Below are 21,209 nucleotides of genomic sequence, written 5' to 3' on the forward strand. Positions count from 1 at the left end.
CCCGTTCCCCTGTCTCCCGACCTGCAGGGCGGAGGATACGGGCGGAGCCGGCCTCACCTGCCTCGCAGAGGTGCCGACTCTGGCTGCGCCCAGGGGAGGAGCCTGCGGCTCCCCGCGGCGTGGAGCGCGCCAGGTGAGCACGCCTGCGCAGTCGGGCCATAAACAAGCCCGCCCCTGCCCCTGGGCCTGCCTCCGCTGGGCCGGCTCGCGGGTGGGAGGGGCCAGGAAGAAGGGGCGGGGGGAGCGCGCGAGCCCGGGACGGCGCCTGCGCGGTGGGCGTGATCCGGGCACTTAGGGCAGGATGAACGCTGCTTCCCAAGATGGCGACGGAGGGAGGAGGGAAGGAGATGAACGAGATTAAGACCCAATTCACCACCCGGGAAGGTCTGTACAAGCTGCTGCCGAACTCGGAGTACAGCCGGCCCAACCGTGTGCCCTTCAACTCGCAGGGATCCAACCCTGTCCGCGTCTCCTTCGTAAACCTCAACGATCAGTCTGGCAACGGTGACCGCCTCTGCTTCAATGTGGGCCGGGAGCTCTACTTCTATATCTACAAGGGGGTCCGCAAGGTACCGACCCGGGCGTCACCGGGGCCGCCGGCGGCGTGGGCAGATGCCGGGAGCAGGGCGGTGACCGCGGGGGCCAGGGTGACCGTCGCGCTTACTTTTGAGTGGGCCGGTAACTCCACTGGGGTGCTCCTGAGGACGGGGGGTTCTGGAGAGCAGGGTGGGGGCGGTGCAAGGGCCGGGGGTTCAGGGTCCCGTCCGGGAGGCCCCAGGGCCGCTGCCTCTCCTTGGGCAGGGTCCGGCAGGCGCCGCCAGGCTCTGACACGGCCAGGGAGCGGGCCTGCGAGTCCCCGGAAGAGGTGGGGTGGCCGTCTGCTTGCTGAGACGGCCTCGCCTCCCGGCAGCGCTTGAGACTCGGTCAGGGTTAGAGAACGGGCGGCTGGGGCAGGGAGCGGAGGACCTGAGACTGGGTCAGAACGGACCCGCCCGGCGCGACGGGCTGCTTCACCTGCCGCCGCACTGACACTTCCTTGGAGTCTCTCATTCTGGTGTCAACACTCGCTCTTTACAGAAGCACCCGAGGGAGGGCCGCTGTCACTGTCTCCGCCGGCGGAGCCTTCCTCGGAGGGGTTGCTAAAGAGGGTCAGCTTGTCCCTTGTAGTATGGGGTGGCTAATTAGCCCAGTGTGAGGTCGAAGTGACGTTTGCAGCGAACAAAGCTGGTCCACAAGGGTTCCGTGAGAGCGTGCCCGGATCAGCCTCGCCCAGCAAGTCAGACTGTGTCCCAAACAGGGAGGGCTATGCCTTAAAAGCGACTTTACAAGAACCATTCTTGGCGGGCGACTTAACTAATTCCGTGAAGCATGTAATCATCTTTTAAAAATATCTTTTTAAAAGAAGCAACTTAGTAGAGCTTTTCTTTCATTGGTAACACAACTTTGTCCTCATTGAGAACTGCTTTAGATATATGTGGTCTTTGACTGGACTCTTGGAAGACGGAGGAAATTAGCACACCCACAGCACCTAGGCATGGGAAAAGGTGGTGACCGGTTAATTTGTAAAGGTGCGGTTAGTGTGCAAATAAATTGTGCATCTTGAAGAGTGAATATACTCTGAGATTTAATATATCCAGAACAGTAGGGAATGACAGTATCTAAATGTAGCAAGTTGTCTTACTTGTTCAAGGTACATCTTTTTTGTTAAGAGTTTATAAGTGTACCACTGTGTTTGAGATATGTTGTTACAAGTGACTGACTGTATTTTTTCTCTTTTGGAATTGGGAGAGTGTGAAGTCATTAGTAGTCTAGGGACAGAAGTTTTAGTCCTAACCCCAACTTTGTCACTGACTTGTTGGGTGACCTTGGACGAGTTACTTAACTTCCCTATCTGCACCTCTTTTAAAAGAGAATGGTGTACACACATTTAATTTATAATATCATGGCTGGAATGAACTTTAAAGCCCTGAGACACTCAGTAGATGTAAAATAGAGTTAAAATAAGCATTAAGAGTAACTGTCAAACAAAGCTGCTATTTTGACATTGATAGGACTGAACAAATCAGCCTTTTCTCTGGAAATAAGTTTAGAATTTTAAGTCAACACCTATTTATATAAAAATAAGCAAGTGCTTAAAAACTAAGTTTTCTAGCAATTACTAGTGTAAAAAAGGGTTTACCCTTTTTTTTTTTAGGTTTTCTTTGAACATATATTATTTCTGAAGCATTCTAGTGGGAAACATTATCTGGATCAGGTAGCCCGTTTGCATCATAAAAACAGGTCTCTTGCCTGGAAGTATGGAAACAGCGTTCTCTCTTAGTGGGATACTATTCAGTGAAGGGTGAAACTAGGAGTGCTTTTCAAAACTACACCAAAACATTATTTTAAATAAGACAAAATCTTGAACATGTAAATTTGCTTTAGCTGCATAATCTATTTGGGCACTTTAATTTTTTTGTAAAATTTCATTTTCATTTGGTAATATCTTGTAATACATTCACTTTATTTGGTAGACATTTCAACTCTTGTCTAGCCATTATAATTAAAAAATTTTTTTCATGAATGAGTTTGCATTTATTATTTCTGAGTATAAGTAATTGTTTCTGTGACTGTTTTTTTGATTTTAAAATAGAGCAGATAGTGTTCCTTAGCAACCAAAATTTACTCTTTAAAAAATATTTTTTTATTGATTTCATAGAGGAAGGAAGAGTGAGAGATAGAAACATCAGTGATGAGAGAATCATTGATTGGCTGCTTCCTGCACACCTCCTGATTCATAAGTCGACAATCAACCACTGAGCCACACTGGCAGGGCCAAAATTTACCTTTTGCGTTTAGGAGTTGTAAGTCTGTTTTTGACAGTTGGTCATTTTGACTTTTTTTTTTTTTTTTTTTTTTTTGCCTTTGGGGCGTATAAAGTTTCACAACAATTTTTCAGATCATTCAGAAGTTATGATTTGGATGAAGACATTCAACTTAAATCTGCTTAGAAGATAAGTAAAAATAGGACTCTTTAAAAAACTTTCTGAAAGGAAGTATGGAGTCGTGGGGAATGGAGTGGATGAGGATGTAGTCTAACAACATCTAAGCTGAGAGCTGTAATTTCGGCCCTTTTAAAACATTGACAGGTCAGGTTCTAGAGCTAGAAGGGACCTCAGAGTTTGTGCAGCTTCACCTCCTCAGAGAAAACCAAGGCTAGAGAGCACGTGCAGACCTGTGTTAGGGTTTTCTCATGGTAAGGAAAAGGAAACACAGCTGAATCTAAAGAACTGCCTTAATGACAAGAGACTGATAAAGCTTTTTGGTCACAAGGATGCCATATACTCTGAGCATTTCAGAATCTACCCCAGCATTTTGGCGTATGTTATCTCATTGATTCTTGAAAGCAATCCTCTAAGGTAGATGAAAGCATCATTTCACAGTCGAAGTGGTTTGAAATGGGGTTCCTTGTGTGAGGAGATGTAGTTTTATGAATTTATGTTGCTTAACTCAAGGTAATTTAAACATTGGTTTAATACTGATACTAATAATTTCAACAAAGATTTGAGTGACTACCATGGTAATAATTATACTAGGTGATGTGGGGTATCCAAGGATGAGTAAGACTGTGTCCCTCTCCCAAAGAACTTTGAACTGCTAGCTTTCAAGCCTCTTTCTAGCATACTTTGCTTTTCTTTTTTTTAAAAAAAGGTTGTTTTAAGATACAGATGCCAAAGGTAGTTGGGTTATTGGACCAACCCTTTCATTTTATGGAGACCTGTTTTTACATAAATGTGAAAACTCATTTAGTTCCCAGCTGAAGCATCACTTCCTCTGCAAATCCTTCCAGTCCCAGGCTAGATCAAGCTGTTTTCCCTATTATGTGTTCTCAGAGCATCTTGTACTTTGCCTTTATAGCACTTTTTAAAATTCGTAATTTCTTTGGGTGATAACCTGTCTTTTCCATAAACAAAGCTCCCTTAGAATAGAGACCATGTCTTTTCTGCCTTCTCTGTCCTCCTAGGGCCCAGCAGAGTGACCAGCATAGAGTAGGCCCTTCCTGTTTACTTGTTGAGTAAATAACAATAAAACATCCATGTCCATATATGTCATACTTTAAAAAGATCTGTAAAAGCTGAAAAACCTATTCAATTTTGAGCCCAAAAGTAATAGGTATTTTTAGTAGCTCACATCTTTTTAAAGGCATTGGAAATTATTGTTAATAGGTTACAAATTAGCTTTCTTACAACTGGGAATTGTGTTGCAAGTGATGGTGAAGTAATGGCACAGATTACTTTTGATCTACTTCTGTCAAACTATGTTACTTACCAGATCTATGTACTAACAAACACCTCTTTAAAGTTATACATATTCAGAATTACTTGGCATTCAAGTCAAAGAGCCTTTCTCCCCACCCTCCATCTTGAGATTCCAGGCCACAAATGTGCTGCCCAGGGATGTTATTGAAACAATTTCTACAATAGGAGGACACAGAATTACATGACTTGCAAGGCCTTTTCAATTCTTAAAGTTGTATGGTTCTATGCTCAATAATTTTTTTTACACTTTAAAAATTTATTGATTTGAGAGAGAGGGATTGATTAATTGTTCTATTTATGCATTCATTGGTAGCTTCTTGTATGTGCCCTGACCTGGGATCAAACCCGGAACCTTGGGCTAGCTCTAACCAATGGAGTTACCTGGCCAGGGCAGTCATTTTTTAAATGAAAATAAATTCATCTTTCTTTTTTTTTTTTTTTTAAATATATTTTATTGATATTTTACAGAGAGGAAGGGAGAGGGATAGAGAGTTAGAAACATCGATGAGAGAGAAACATCGATCAGCTGCCTCCTGCACACCTCCCACTGGGGATGTGCCCGCAACCAAGGTACATGCCCTTGACCGGAATCGAACCCGGGACCTTTCAGTCCGCAGGCCGACGCTCTATCCACTGAGCCAAACCGGTTTCGGCTAAATTCATCTTTCTATTGGGAAGATATCTTCATGGATTCATTGCCTACTTCTTGAATGGGAATTGGGAAGTGTGGAGTATAGTGAAGGCAAGTTGAACACATTGTGATTCTAGGTCTTTATGCTGGAAAAAGCTTTGTACTCACCATGCTGAGATGGAGTGGGGGGTCTGAAGAGTCCATTAGTAACAGTTAAAATATTTTTAGAGCCAGAGTTTATCCAGGATGGTGATGGGTTGAGTTGGGAGAGAATGATCATTCGGTATGGAAAATATTCTCTTTGGCAAAGACTGCAGGACCACCTGTTGGTGACTGAGGAATTAATGCTTTGTCGGGGAGGTTGAACTGGATGCCTTTTAAAGCCCCCTTCCTCTCCCTTGGCTAGTTTTAGACACTGGATTGCTCCAGAGAAGGTCATGTTCTTCACACTTTTCTCCCCATTTGTAATTTTCATTTCTCTGTGCTTACCATTCATATAGTTTGAAAGAGGCTTAGTAGTCTAGAACTTTTTATAGCCAATTTACTTGGAGAAATTTTGTACTAAGTACGGCACATGTGGAATTGAGTGGAAATGTAGAATTTTTTTCCATTAAGGGCTACTTAATGACTTCTGAAGTAGTAAAGATTTAGTTAATTTGAGGGGAAAGCATCTTAATTGATCACTTACAGCAGGTTTGAGAAACTCATGTGATACCTTGGTTTTCTTGACCTTGAAACAGAGAATGATGATGAGATTTTGAAAGACTCCATGGGTGGATATCAGCAATGGCAAGGACCTCCCAAATATGTCAGTGAAATCCATGACATAGTCATAAATGTCAATCCTTTTTTTTTTTTTTTAAATATATTTTATTGATTTTTTACAGAGAGGAAGGGAGAGTGATAGAGAGTTAGAAACATCGATAAGAGAGAAACATCGATCAGTTGCCTCCTGCACACCCCCTACTGGGGATGTGTCCGCAACCAAGGTACATGCCCTTGACTGGAATCGAACCTGGGACCATCCAGTCCGCAGGCTGACGCTCTGCCACTGAGCCAAACCGGTCAGGGCATAAATGTCAATCCTTAAGCAAATATTTATGGGGCATGCTTGCCAGATATAAATTATTGTTCTAGATGCTGGGTGTAGACAGAGTCTCCACCCTCAAAAAACTTGTCACCTATGTTGTTATCATTGAGTTTATCTAATGTTTATTGTGCTCTGGTAGAAAACTTGAGCAAGAATCAAAACATAGTTAGTGGATTTTGCCACTGACTAGTTTGGCCAAATGCCTAAAGAATCTTGTTTTAAAAATAAATGTGGAGATTTTTGTAGTCTGGTATTTGATGTCTTAGAGAACAACTTAATTTACATATTTATATTTAACATATTTTTAAAATATGCATTTTTATTGATTTCAGAGAGGAAGGGAGAGAGAGAGATGGAAACGTCAGTGATGAGAGAGAATCATTGATCCGCTGCCTCTTGCATGCCCCTCACTGGGATTGAGCCTGCAACCTAGGCATGTGCCCTCTATGGGAATCGAACTGTGACCTCCTGGTTCATAGGTCAGTACTCAACCACTAGGCCACGTTGGCTGGGATAATATGTTTTTATTGACTTGAGAGAGAGAGAGAGAAACATTGATGTGAGAGAGAAATATTTATTGGGATTGAACCCAAATTCTTTTGGTATATAGGATGATGCACAACCAACTAAGCCACACTGGTTTTATTTATATTTAATGAGGTTAGTTTGTGCAGAAATATGAAATGTGGACCTATTTGGTTGTTTAGGAGTGGACATCAAAAATGGAAATAACTTTAATTAGTAGACATTTTCAGTTTTAACTTTGAGAACATTTTAAGTGGTCTGAGACTATTAGTGACAAGTTACCTTATCCTGTAAACATTTGGCATCTGTTTTCGATAATAGAGTATAAGGTATGTCTTGTTTTTTTAAAAAAACACCTCATTCATCAAGTTATGTACATTGAAGTTATGTACATTCATCAAGTTATGTACAAGGTACTGCTGTCTGTTGTGGTTAACTTGAAGGTGATTTCAAGTCTGTAAGGAGCTTGTGTTTTTGTACTGATAATTGTAACAAGATAGAAGGCACTGAAGGAGCATACTATGAAAGGTATTTTGCACCTTATTTTTTTCTGCTTAATGATATAGATTGGAGATATTTCCATATTAGTAAGTGCAGAGCTTCTACACACTTGCTTTATAATCTATACTGTGGGTGTGTCATGTTATTTAACCAGATGACTCTTAGCTATCTACACTAATAAAAGAGTAACATGCTAATTAACCATACCTTCGTGATACCCATCAGCCAATCAGGAGCGAGCATGCAAAGTAACCCAACAAAGATGGTGGGTTAATTTGCATATGCAGGCATTGAGTGGCCGGGGGCGGGGCGGGACTCAGGCGTTCCTCACCACCCCAGCCGCTCTGGACCGCTGGGCAGCGTGGGAAGGCGGGAAGGCGGCTCCTGCCAGAGCGAAGGCGGTGCCGGCAGCCAGGGGAAGGAAGGCCCATTCTTGCACGAATCTTCGTGCATTGGGCCTCTAGTAGTAAATAACTTTGCATGTATAGTCACGTGCACAGAGGCAGGTATATCTATAGGATGCATTTCTTTTTTTTTTTACCCTTATAGGATACATTTCTAGAAGGAGATTGAGGTGCTGCTGGGTTAGAGGGTACTGCTAGGTCATATGTATTTTTTTTTTTTTAATATATTTCTTTATTTATTTCAGAGAGGAAGGGAGAAGGAGAGAGAGATAGAAACATGAATGATGAGAGAGAATCATTGATCGGCTGCCTTCTGCACGCCCCCCACTGGGGACCGAGCCCGCAACCCAGGCATGTGCCCTTGGCCAGAATTGAACCTGGGACTCTTCGGTCCACAGACTGATGCTCCATCCACTGAGCCAAGCCGGCTAGGGCAGGTCATACGTATTTTTGATAGACATCATCACATTACTCTCCATAGAGAGAGGTTGTGCTAGTGTATATTTGGACAGAGCACCTGTGTCACCACAGCCTCACCAATAGTGTGTTGTCAGACTTTTGCATTTGATCTGATGGGTGAGAAATTAGTGTCGTTTTTGTTTGTTTTTCCCTTGTAACAAAAGAGATTGAGCATCTTTCTATACATTAAGAGTGAAATGTATTTCTTCTTCTGTGAACTCTCTGTTTTATATCCCTTGCCCATTTTCCTATTGGATTGTGTGATATCCTAATTTTTAAAAAGGAGCTCTTTATGTATTAAGGAGATTAGCTCTTTGAGATATGAATTACAGATTTTTTTCTTCCCAGTTTGTCTTCTGTCTTGTAACTTTGCTTAGGAGTATGTGTGTGTATGTATGTGTTTCTTTGCCATCAAGAATTTTCTTATTTTTTTGTAGTTAAATTTATAAATTTACAAATTTATAAGTTTTCTTTTATAAAACTAGAGGCCCAGTGCACGGATTTGTGCACTGGTAGGGTTGCTCGGCCTGGCCTGCGCCCTCTCGCAATCCCAGACCCCTCAGGGGATGTTGGACTGCCAGTTTTGGCCCGATCCCTGCAGGCCAGGCCGAGGGACCCCACCGGTGCATGAATCCATGCACTGGGCCTCTAGTATGCATATAAGATCTTTGGTTAATCTCTTCTTGCCCTCCCCTCTCCCTCCTTCCCTCTGAGATTCATCAGTCTGTTCCATGTTTCCATGCCTGTGCGTTGAGCATCTGCCTCCTGGTGGTCACTGCGCATCATAGCTACCGGTTGGACGGTTGCTTAGGCTTTTATATATATAGATTTATAGATAATTTTGACCCATAGTTTTATTATTTAGGTGTTAACCACTTGACATTCTCCAGAGTCTAAATAACAGAAAAGATTTACATTTTAATATTTGAGAATTAGGTTTAACGGACTTTTTTTGGAAGCGAGAGATGAACATTAGCATGTGCTGTGAAAAAGCTGGTGGACAGTGATTCACTAATGCTCTCCTTGGTTTAGCATACCTCGAATATATTATGTTAGGGATGTTTTGGTTTGTATATAACAGGAAACCCAACTCAAACTGGTTTACACTTTAAGGGGTATGCATTGGCTTATGTCATTGAAAGTTCCAGAGGTAATGTGGGCTTTAGGTGTGGTTTGATTGGGGTTCCAGCTCTGTTGGCTGCGATTAGCTTGATTTTGTTTTCCACTGTGTGTTGACAGAATGGTGGTAGGCATGGAGCAGAATGAGAGCCAGTATCCAGAATGAGAGTGAATAGTGTTTCCTGTCACTTTCTCAGAAGAATAAGGAAGATTGTTGCACAGAAGCCCCCAGCAAACCTCCTTTGATGCATTGCCCAGATTGGATTACCCGCCCATTCCTGTGGCCAAGGAAATGCTGTTGTGCACTGGTTGATGAACTCGCACCTTTAGCAAGGGGGATTAGATTTTTCCAGTCCCCTGTTTGGTCTGGAGCCCTCTCTGGAGCAGTGAGTAGATACCAGACAGGAGAATAAATCTATAGATAGACAATGGGTAGGGAGCTAAGAGTTGCAGACTACACTGAGGATCTCACACTGGGTTAGGTACGGGGGACTCAGACATAATAGACACAGTTCTTTCGTTAAGGGGAGCTCATGGTTGAGATGCAGCATTAAAGAGGGGAAATAGAGTGCATTTGAGTTGGCACGTTGAGCCTGCATTTGTAAACCTCTTCTCTTTGCTCTTGCTGTTTGACTATTATCAGTGCCCTTCCAACTTTTCAGTTTTGGAATTTTTTGTTTAACTCTGTCTTCCCCATTACCATGTGAATCTTTTTTAAAATATATTTTATATTGATTTCAGAGATGGAGAGAGAGATAGAAACATCAATGATGAGAGAGAATCATTGATTGGCTGCCTCCTGAACTGGGGATTGAGCCTGCTAAACCAGGTATGTGTCCTTGACTGGAATCGAACATGGGACCCTTCAGTCCGCAGGTCAGAGCTCTATCCATTGAGCCAAACCGGCTAGGGCAGTGGTCGGCAAACTCATTATTTAACAGAGCCAAATATCAACAGTACGATTGAAATTTCTGGTGAGAGCCAAATTTTTTAAACTTAAATTTCTTCTAACGCCACTTCTTCAAAATAGACTCGCCCAGGCCGTGGTATTTTGTGGAAGAGCCACACTCAAGGGGCCAAAGAGCCGCATGTGGCTCGAGAGCCGCAGTTTGCCGACCACGGGGCTAGGGCATACCCTGTGAATCTTGAGAACGGAAACCATCTTATTCATCCATGCCCATCGTAGTGCCTGTGCATAGTAGGCAGCACATTGTATTTGATTTTACATGAATGAATTGGTTGAGATTATAGTCCTCTAAGCGCTTACTTGAGTAAATTAATCTTTAAAATCCCCGTCACGGGCCACATATGGTCAGTGTTAGTTATCAAAGCTCACAGATAGCCTTGCCAGTGCCTTTTGCATTGTTCGAGAGGCTCTGAGACATTGTTCACAGCCTCAGGTCTTGTGCTATTTAGAGTTGTGGGCTGTCCCAGGAGGAGGCTGTGTCTAGTGTTTTGATCGCCTGCTGCTGACTTTGTTTGGAAGCTACATTCATCCTTATCCTGATGTCCTAGGAAAAAGTGTCTCTTCTTCTCACTTAATTATAGAAATTGCACACCTCCTTACAGTGCTCTTTTCCCCCCTCTGGATTTTGGAATAGGTGTACGCTTAGCTAGCAAATTAAGGGCATTATTAGCTCGGCTAATTAAAAAATGGGGGTGTTATGCTCAGGGCTTTCCCTGATGTGGCATTTTGCTTTCCCATTGAGCTCAGGGAGTGGGGTACAGGTTGAGCTGGAAAAGCTTCACAGAGTCCCGCCGCTGGAGTGCAAGTGTAGCCTGGACCAGGCCCAGGTCCATTGCCACTCCCCTGGTGTCCTTTGGAGCCTCTGCCCGTAGACTCATGCTGCTTTTCTTCCTTCCTGGTGACTGTATACTGACTTCTGGCCTCCTATGCTCATTGAAGACTCTGGTATCTGTCTCACAGCCTTCCTTTCCACTGGAGTTCTGCTGTCTTCCTGCATGGTTTCATGTCCACCTTACAACCTGTCAAGCACCTGGCTTTTGCCCGTGATCTCTTCTAGTCCACCTCTGCCTCTCTCCTGTGGCAACACTCTGGGTCTTATCATCAGCTAAAGTGGCTTCAGCTCCAGAATTGCTAATTCAGATAGAAACAGTTGTCCTTCTGTTCCAGTGTGACCTTGGCTCCCACCGCTCTATTTCTCCAGGATACTGGCTGCTCAGCTTCATGCTGCCAAATCCGTTGGCCTCTGTGCAGCCCACACTTCCTTGACACCGCTGATCATCATCTCTTTACTGAAACATTCCTTGTTGTGACACTTAATCTCAGCTTTTACCTTTCTGGTCCATATCTTTATTTTTTTAAAAATACATTTTTATTGATTTCAGAGAGGAAGGAAGAGGGAGGGAGAGCTAGAAACTTCAATGATGTGAGAGAATCACTGATCAACTGCCTCCTGCACACCCCACACTGGGGATCAAGCCCACAACCTGGGCATGTGCCCTGTCCGGGAATTGAACCTTAACCTCCTGGTTCATAGGTCAATGCTCAGTCACTAAGCCACACTGGCCGGGTATCTGGTCCACATCTTTCTGGCCATTTACCAGTTTCTGCCTTTGCCAGTTCTTTTTCTCTCCCTAGTCTTTTCTGGATTTCCTTAAAACAGTCCTGTTTCGCTTTGTCACTCCCATTATAAATCTCTACTGTATCTGTATCTTTTTTTTTTTTTTTAAATATATTTTATTGATACTTTACAGAGAGGAAGGGAGAGGGATAGAGAGCTAGAAACATCGATGAGAGAGAAACATCGATCAGCTGCCTCCTGCACACCTCCCACTGGGGATGTGCCCGCAACCAAGGTACATGCCCTTGACCGGAATCGAACCCGGGACCCTTCAGTCTGCAGGCCGACGCTCTATCCACTGAGCCAAACCGGTTTCGGCTTTTATTTTATTGCTTTTTTTAAAGGAAGGGAGAGGGATAAAGAGTTAGAAACATCGATCAACTGCCTCCTGCACACCCCCTACTGGGGATGTGCCCGCAACCAAGGTACATGCCCTTGACCGGAATCGAACCTGGGACCCTTGAGTCCGCAGGCCAAAGCTCTATCTACTGAGCCAAACCAGTCAGGGCTGTATCTGTATCTTTTGTTCCTAAAACTGTTAATGACTTCCCTTCTACCCCCCAAAAAGAGAAAGGTATTATTGCAATAAATTAATCCAGTGGGTATTTTCTTGACAACAGGAATCCATTATTAGGGCAATTAAAACTGAAACTACATGTACTCCAGCAAAGCTCTGTCACCATCTTCTTCTTCCTTTTTTAAAAAATATATTTTTATTGATTTCAGACAAGAAGGAAGAGAGAGATAGAGATAAAGACATCAATGATGAGAGAGAATCGTTGATTGGCTGCCTCCTGCATGCCCCCAACTGCCAACCGAGCCAGAATCTGTGACCTCCTGGTTCAGAGGTCGACCCTCAACCAATGTGCCACACTTGCTGGGCAAAATGTTCCATGTATTTTTAAAAGAATGTATGCCCTGTTTGTCAGGCTCAGGGTGACATCTGTGTATGTGTGTTTGATCAAGTTTTGAATGCTCTTCACATTGTCCATAGCCTTACAGTTTTTGTGGCTGCTTTATTTATCAGTTCTGGATAGGTCTGTTCAGTACCTCACTGATTCTGGACTTGTCCATTTCTCTTTGTCACTTTTTGCTTTATATTAAATTCAGAATCGTTACTCTTTGTAGATTGTTCTTCATGTTGCTATACTGTATTTTTTCATTATCTCTGCTTTTGCCCAAAATTTTACTTTGAAGATGGAAAATCCGCTTATTTTTGTTATCATTTGCATAGAATGGCTTTCTATCTCTCATTTTCAACGTATTTATGCAGTTTTGTTTTCGATGTGTCTTTCTGGTCCTCTTAAATGTTTTCTATTTCATTGTTATTCATGACACGCTCTTTTTCCCTCCCTCCTCTACCTACTATCACTCCATCAGAAATTCACCCAAAGTAGATCTACTTTTGTATTCACCGTTCTCACTCATGTTGCCTGGACACCACACAGCCTTCTGAATGGTCAACTTTGCTTTTGCTGCCCTCTAATTTATTTTCTATATAGTGGCCAGAGTGATCTTTAAAAATGGGAATCTGGTTGTCACTCACAGGCCTAACATCTTTTAGTGGTTCTTGTTGCTTTTAGTATTAAAACCAAAAATATTAACATGGACAACTAGGCCCTGCATGAGCTGGCACTTCTTACTTTATTATCCTCTCTCCCCTTTGCTGTATCTTTCTCACTGGCTTCCTTTTAATTCTTCTAACAAGCCTTACCCTTCTTGCCATAGATTCTTCTTATGTGCTGTTTCCTTTGCCTGGAATGTACTTCCACTCCCTATCCCTTCACCTGTTTAATTCCTACTTCTTTAAATCTTAGTTCATGTCATTTTTGTCCAAGCCTCTTATCCTGACACCTAGGCTAGGTCACGTCTCCTGTTAGCTTCTACCAGGTCATCTCTCTAGCACATGTCATGACAATAATAAAATAATTTGAATTTGAAATTCCAAGTCCCTTTTCTCCCCACCTCCTAAACTAGATTGCAAACAAAGGAGAGCTGGTTTTATCTGATCTTTGCTGAATTCCTTATGTTTTGCTCAGTGCCTTTAATGTATTACAGGCATTCTATAAATATTTGAATGAATGGATAAATGTATAAGTGACTTTGTCACTTGTTTATTGATGTGGCTAGATTACTATGATAAGCATATTGTCTTGAATATACTTAGTATTTGATTAAATATTTCAAAGAATCAGTCTCTGATCTTTCTCATCTCTGTCTTGAGATAACGTACTTAAAGAACAAAAGCTGTTTTGTGAACCCCATTCATCTGTACCTTACTCCTCTCTTCCCCCATTTCCCACATATATCTACCACACATACATCTTACCTTAGCACTGGCAACAGGGAGGTGCATGGAAGAAAGCTAAGAAATCGGTTGGCTTAGAAGGAAAGTCTTGTAATCATTAAGATCACTAATAAGTTTGGTGTGTAGGAGTTTTTCTTTCACTGGTGGCAGTGAAAGGGAATGATCTTCTCCCCCTCACCTCACGCACGCCCCCCCCCCCCCCCCCCCCGCTTAAAGTTAAAAGTTAAGGGTATGTTAAACTTCAAGTAAGGAAAAAAAATTCTCATCTCCCACAGCTCTTTTTTTTTTTTAAATCTTTATTGTTCAGATTATTACAGGTGTTCCTCTTTTTTTTCCCCTCCACCTGATTCCCCACCCCACCCCATGCCCTTACCCTCCGCCACTGTCTTCATCCATAGGTGTAAGATTTTTGTCCAATCTCTTCTCAACCCCTTACATCCCCTTCCCCCTGAGAATTGTCAGTCCACTCCCTTTCTATGTCCCTGATTCTATTATATTCACCAGTCCATTCTGTTCTTCAGATTTTTTTTTTTAATATATTTTATTGATTTTTTACAGAGAGGAAAAGGAGAGGGATAGAGAGTCAGAAACATCGATGAGAGAGAAACATCAATCAGCTGCCTCCTGCACACCTCCCACTGGGGATGTGCCCGCAGCCAAGATACGTGCCCTTGACCGGAATCGAACCCGGGACCTTTCATTCCGCAGGCCGACGCTCCATCCACTGAGCCAAACCGGTTTCGGCTCAGATTTTTTATTCACTTGATTTTTAGATTCACTTGTTGGTAGGTATGTATTTGATGTCATTTTGTTGTTCATAATTTTTATCTTTACCTTTTTCTTCTTCTTCCTCTTCTTAAAGAACACCCTTCAGCATTTCATGTAATCCTGGTTTGGTGGTGATGAACTCCTTTAGCTTTTTCTTGTCTGTGAAACTCTTTATCTGCCCTTCAATTCTGAATGATAGCTTTGCTGGGTAGAGTAATCTTGGTTGTAGGTTCTTGCTGTTCATCACTTTGAATATTTCTTGCCACTCCCGTCTGGCCTGCATAGTTTCTGTTGAGAAATCAGCTGACAGTCGTATGGGTGCTCCCTTATAGGTAACTAACTGTTTTTCTCTTGCTGCTTTTAATATTCTCTCTTTGTCTTTTGCCCTTGGCATTTTAATTATGATGTGTCTTGGTGTGGTCCTCTTTGGATTCTTCTTGTATGAGGTTCTGTGCGCTTCCTGAACTTGTAAGTCTATTTCTTTCACCAGGTAGGGAAAGTTTTCTGTCATTATTTCTTCTAATAGGTTTTCAATATTTTGCTCTCTCTCTTCTTCTGGCACCCCAAAGATTTTGGATGTTGGTACGCTTAAGGTTGTCCCAGAGGCTCCTTTACACTATCTTCATATTTTTGGATTCTTTTTTCTTTTTGTTTTTCTGGTTGGGTGTTTTTTGTTTTCTCATATTTCAGATCTTTGGTTTGATTCTTGGGGTACGTTGATCTACAGTTGAGTTTCTGTATATTCTTTATTTTGACAGTGTATGCTTAATTTCTGACTGGTCCTTTTCCCTTTTTTTGGCATTTTCATTAAGATCCTTAAAGGTCTCACTAAGTTCCTCAGCGGTTTTTAGAAGATTCTTGAGTAACCTTATAAATGTGGTTCTGAACTCTATGTCGTCCAGTAGTTTGCTTTCCTCCATTTCTTTCATTCGTGACATGTTTCTTTGTCTCCGCATTTTGGTTGCTTCCCTGTGTTGATGGAGTGGCTTTGTGTGGTAGGTGACCTATAGGGGCCAGTAGCTCAGCCTCCCCAATCACTTGAGGTGGACGCCTTTGGTACACCCCTTTGTGGGCTGAGTGCAAAGTCTTGGTGTAGTTAAGCCTTGATTGCTGTTGGTACACTGGGAGGAATTGACCTCCAGGCCAATTGGCTGTGAGGACCCGCTGTGTCTATAATGGAAGAACTGCTGCGCTGGAGACACGCTTATGGTGCAGGACTTGTTTCAGTGGGGCTTTGGTGCTCACTGAGTCTGCCTCTTGAATGTGTCACTTCTGGATGTGAGGAGTTGCAATCTGGTGTCTCACACTGACCACTAGGTATACTGGCTTCTGGATCTCTAATGGGGTGCAGGTCAGCTACTGTCTGAGGCCACCCAGCAGACGCTACAGCAAGAATTACAGTTTTTCTCCTCTTTGCTTGGGGTTTGGAGGTTTTGTCTGACCTGGCTGTAAGTTTGCTAGGTTAAGCTGCGATAGGGCAGGTGATTCATATGCTAAAGCCGCTGCTTAGAGCTTGGGTGGGTTTGTAGGTTGTGCGGGGCGGGGTCTCAGGGCGTCACTAAGCTAGGGCGTGGCAAATAGCAATGGCTGCCAGTCAGCCAGCTCTGCGTCCCTGTCCCGGTGTCCTGTGCCCCAGCACAGTAAACAATTATTCTTGCACGCAGCCCTGCAAGCAAGCCTCCCTTACTTTCTGACCCGATGGCAGACAGTCCAGCTTCTCCCCATAGGAGTTTGGGTCCCCGTGTCTCCCCAGAAACTGGAGTTTGGAGTAATCAGGAGCTTGTCTCCCTTCAGGTTGAACAAAGCAGCCCTCCCAGTCACCCGCCGCCAGCCCGATTCGCGCACCCCCGTACCTCAGGTTTTCAGGGCTTGTGCACCTCTCAATGCTGTTTGCTCTTTTCCTTCTAGTTGTAGAACTTCCACTCAGCCAGCTTTCCTGTGGTTCTGGGTGATAGACGTTTTGTCTTTTAGTTGTAGTTTTGAAATTGTTGTGCGAGGCAGCAGTTTAGGTGTTTACCTACGCCGCCGTCTTGGATCCTCCCCTCCCACAGCTCTTTGTGTTTTTTTTTTGTTTTGTTTTTATTTTATTTTATTGATATTTTACAGGGAGGAAGGGAGAGGGATAGAGAGCTAGAAACATCGATGAGAGAGAAACATCGATCAGCTGCCTCCTGCACACCTCCCACTGGGGATGTGCCTGCAACCAAGGTACATGCCCTTGACTGGAATCGAACCCGGGACCCTTCAGTCTGCAGGCCGATGCTCTATCCACTGAGCCAAACCGGTTTCGGCACTCTTTGTGTTTTGATGTTTTTCCTGCCAAACCTTTTTTGGTGCTTAGTTATACATTTTAAAATAATTTAGGTTCCCAGTCTCTAATATTGTGCCTGGTACCATGTAGATGCTCCTAAGTATTTAGAGAATAAACCCAGATATGTGTTCTTTTTCAACTTTAAAATCTTCTGCAGCTTCCTAATTTAGTATCTAAATAAGCATTGCTTTTGCTGATGGTGTTCATAACCTATTTTAGAGTAGTTGAGCTTTACATGAAGGTGTGATTTTTTGTTTGTTTTAATGAACCTATTAGATCATTGTAGAAAATTCCTTGGGCTAAATATTTTGGAGTCACCTGTGAGTTCTTTCTTTTTCTTAGTCTACTTCCAATTCTTCAGTAAAGCCTGTTGGGTCTGCCTTAAAATAGAACCAGAACCATGCCCTAGCTGGTTTGGCTCAGTGGATAGAGGGTCAGCCTGTAGACTCAAGGTTCCCAAGTTCAATTCCGGTCAAGGGCACATGCCCAGGTTGTGGGCTCAATACCCAGTAGGGGGCGTGCAGGAGGCAGCTGATCAATGATTCTCTCTCATCGATGTTTCTGTCTCTCTCTCTCTCTCTCTCTCTCTCTCTCTCTATCTCTCTCTCTATCTCTCTCTCTCTCTCTCTCTCCCCCTTCCTCTCTGGGGAAAAAAAAAATATATGTGTGTGTGTGTGTGTGTGTGTGTGTGTGTGTGTATCCAGAACCTGATTACCTCTGCCTTCACCTTCACCTCCTCAGTTTAAGGAAGCATTGTCTCTCACTTGGATCATCCCAGTGGTCTCCAGATGGACTCCCACTTCTCCCCTTGCCTCTAACAGTTTTCTGATGGCAGCAGTGATCTTTTAAACAGTACAGGTCAAATCGTGTTTGTCCACTGCTTAAAACTTTCTGATGCTTGTTCACATCACTGAGAATAAGATCTAATTTCCTTATTATGATCCGGCACCTTCTTTCTCCCCAAACGCCGGGAGTGATTTGCTAGTACACTGTGAACACATTCAGCCCTCTGAGCCTTTGTGTGTGCTCTTACCTCTGACTAGAATCCTTGCCACAGGCTGGCTCCCTCACTTCTTCACATCTCTGCCCAAGTGTGAGCCTGCCAAAGAAGCTTTCTGTTGCCTGACCCGGGAAAGCATTACCATCACCCATACCTCAGCCCCTCAACTCCCTTCCTGACTGGCATTTCTTCATAGGCTCATCACTCTCTAATACACACTGATTACTTGATGACTGGCTGTACCCTCCTACAGTCCATGGCAGGAGGGGGCTCTGTCTGCATTGCTAATACTCTTGTGCCTACACAATGCTTCGCACATGTAGCAGAACTCAGTAAATACTGTTAAGTGAATAGTGAAAGGAATTTATCTCAATTAACTTAGTGAGAAATTTTCATTTAGGACATAGGTATTATGACTTCTCAGAGGTATATTTGATTTCTTAAATAGGTGATAAATCCACCTGGTTCAAAATTCAAAGGTCATGCAGTGATGTCTCTCATCCTGTCCCCTAGGTCCCCTGTCTCCCTCAGAAGTAACTAGTGTTAAATCTTGTGTATATTTCCAGACATGGCCTGTGGTTTTACAAAATCACAGATACAGTCCTCTCCATTAAATGCAAATTTTAGAGGCCACTGGTGTCTGCATTTTTTCATACCTTTTTTTTGTTTGTTTTGTAAAATGTATCTTGGAGATTATTCTTTGTCAATGTGTAAAGAGCTTCTTTATTTGGTTGATGGCAGCACAATGTCCCATTGTACAAATGTACCATAGTCCCTCTTTGATGGACATTGAAGTTGTCTCCAGTCCAATGTGTAGCTCTACAAACTATGCTGCAATAAATAGCCTTGGACAAGTATCATTTTGCCATGTTGCTAGTATATCTGAGGACTAAATTCCTGTGAGTGGGATTGCTGGGTTAAAGAACATGTGTATTTGTGGTTTTGATAGACACAGATTGCCTTCCACAGCTTGTACCAATCTATACTTCTGGCACAGTGTGCTGTTATTTAATCTTTGCCAGACTGACAGATGAGACATGATATAACACCATCGCTCGTGTTTCTCATTCTATGAGTTAAGCAGCATTTCATATACTTAAGAGCCATTTGTATTCTCTTTCCTGTGAGTTGTCCATGTCCTGTACCCATTTTCTGCTAGGATTTTGGTGGTGTTTTTTTTTTTTGTTTTTTTTTTTCTATTGACCTTTATGAGTTCTCTTTTATGTGGATTAGCCCTTAATCTATAGTCTGAGTTGCAGACATGCAGACATTTGGTTCCATTTGTCAATTGACTTCTGGTTTTGCTTGTGGTGTTTATTTCTAGGTAGAAATTTTGTTTTATTTTTTATAGAAAAATGTATTAATTTTTTCTCATGGCTATGGGTTTTGGGTCATACTTAAATCTCCTAACTATATTTTTAAACATTCTCATGGTTACTTGGTACTTTTGAGTTTCATTGTTTACATTGATATCTCTTTGATACTGCTGAGATTTATTCTGGTATAAGATGTGAGATGAGGTTTCAAACCACATACACACACACCACACTCACACACGTTTTTGTTTTGTTAATCCTCTCCTGAGGATATTTTTCCCATTGATTTTTAGAGAGAATGGGAGAGAGAGAAGGAGGAAGAGGGGGGGAGGAAGGGATGGGAACATTGATGTGAAAGAGACACATTGATTGGTTGCCTCCTGCACGCACTCCTACCAGGGCCGCACCCCAACCAGGCCTGCACCCCAACTAAGGCCACAGATGGAACCTGCAGCCTAGATACTGGGAATTGAACCCAAGACTCTTTGGTGCATGGGCCGACACTCCAACCATTGAGAAACACCAGCCAGGGCTAGTCTCCCCTTTTTGGGGGGAGCAGACAATTAGGATTTCTTGCTATTTCTTGATCTCTATGTCTTATAGGAGGGATAATTTGTCTGCAGTTTTCTGCTGAACTCCGAGTGGTGGAGAACAGTGGGGCCACGTCCAGTATATTTTTCAGTGTAAGTTGTGGTTATGTTTTATCAATGTTGACTTAAAAAGAGTGGGTGAAATGCAATCTACTGGTAAACATTGTTTTGAAACAGATTTTGTAGAATTTTTATTTGGTAGATAAAGATTGATAAGATTAGTAATAAACGAGACAATGTTAGCTAGTTAACTTAAGGAACATGTTTAATACATTATATAAAACTAAAGAAATGATTTTTCTCTCATTGAATGACTCATGTTTGAGGCCTGTTAGCTCCCTTGACTAATGCCTAGTAATACCAGTTCATAAAGAGAACAGTTTAGCGAGGGCTTGAGTCTCAGGTGGCTGTGTTTCTCCTGTCTAGTAGACTCCCTGTGTGGGCCATCATGTTGCAGAAAGAAAGCTTTTGGCTATAGTGATAGAAGGAGTTTTGGGGTCACCTGAAGAATAAAGATCGTCTTTCACTGCTTTTGCTCTGTTTTCCCCATTTCCATGCCACTCAGTCTGGCCTTACCTAGGTCCCATTTCTGCCACAGTGCCATTTTTACCACGTGACTAACTTTCCTAGGATTTGTAAGTCTCACTCTACTAAAACCATCAAACCCAAGCTGCGTGTAGTAAGCATGCTAGCCAACCAGTGGCCTCTTCAAAATCTCTCTGTCCCCATTTCTGTGGTGAGCAAGATGGCCAAGCTGAGACCTTGTTGCCCCTGCACACCTGTTTTGTGTGTCCGCTTGATTCGGGCTCTCAAGTGCCATCCCACATCCTCGCCTCTACTGTTGCCTAAATATTTGACTTCCTACATTTACGGATACCATCAAGCGCCTCTTCTCTCTTCCTTTACACCAGTGGTTGTTTTACGTGTGGCCCTGCAGCAGCAGCAGCAGCAGCATCTGCTCAGCATTTGTGGAAATGCAGATTCTGGGGCCCACTCCTGACCTGCTGAATTAGAAACTCGGGGGTGGGGCACAGCAGTGTGTTCACCTTGCTGTCCAGCTGATTCTGATGTGCTAAACTTTGAGAACCCACCACTGGCTTAGCAGATCCAATCAAGGCTCTCCTCACAGGAAACTCGCAGTTAAAGCGTATTAGCTATTTAATTCGTAGATTATATTAATAGCTATTGACTAATTTGTATATCATCACAGCTACCATTTATTCAACACCTACTCTGTGTGGGGCACTAAACTAGGTGCTTTCACATAGGCCGTCTCACCCTCAGAAACCCTGTGCAGACTGGGT

At 43.0% G+C, this 21,209-nt stretch overlaps 1 protein-coding gene across 6 annotated transcripts in view; it reads left to right on the plus strand.

Annotated features, from left to right (window-relative positions):
• The first annotated feature begins 263 nt into the window (after nt 1-263).
• WDR20 (WD repeat domain 20) overlaps nt 264-21,209 on the plus strand; it is a 56,079-nt gene continuing 35,133 nt past the window's right edge. For 2 of the 6 annotated variants that reach the window (XM_080685647.1, XM_080685645.1), the window contains exon 1: nt 290-569. In XM_080685647.1, the coding sequence (XP_080541773.1) occupies nt 321-569 (249 nt within the window). In that variant the 5' untranslated portion in view covers nt 290-320. Of the gene's footprint in view, nt 570-21,209 lie in introns of all 6 variants that reach the window. The other 4 variants (XM_080685639.1, XM_080685640.1, XM_080685646.1 and 1 more) reach the window with 4 other exon arrangements.

Source organism: Plecotus auritus (assembly GCF_963455305.1).
Source record: "Plecotus auritus genome assembly, chromosome: 1".
NCBI lineage: Eukaryota > Metazoa > Chordata > Mammalia > Chiroptera > Vespertilionidae > Plecotus > Plecotus auritus.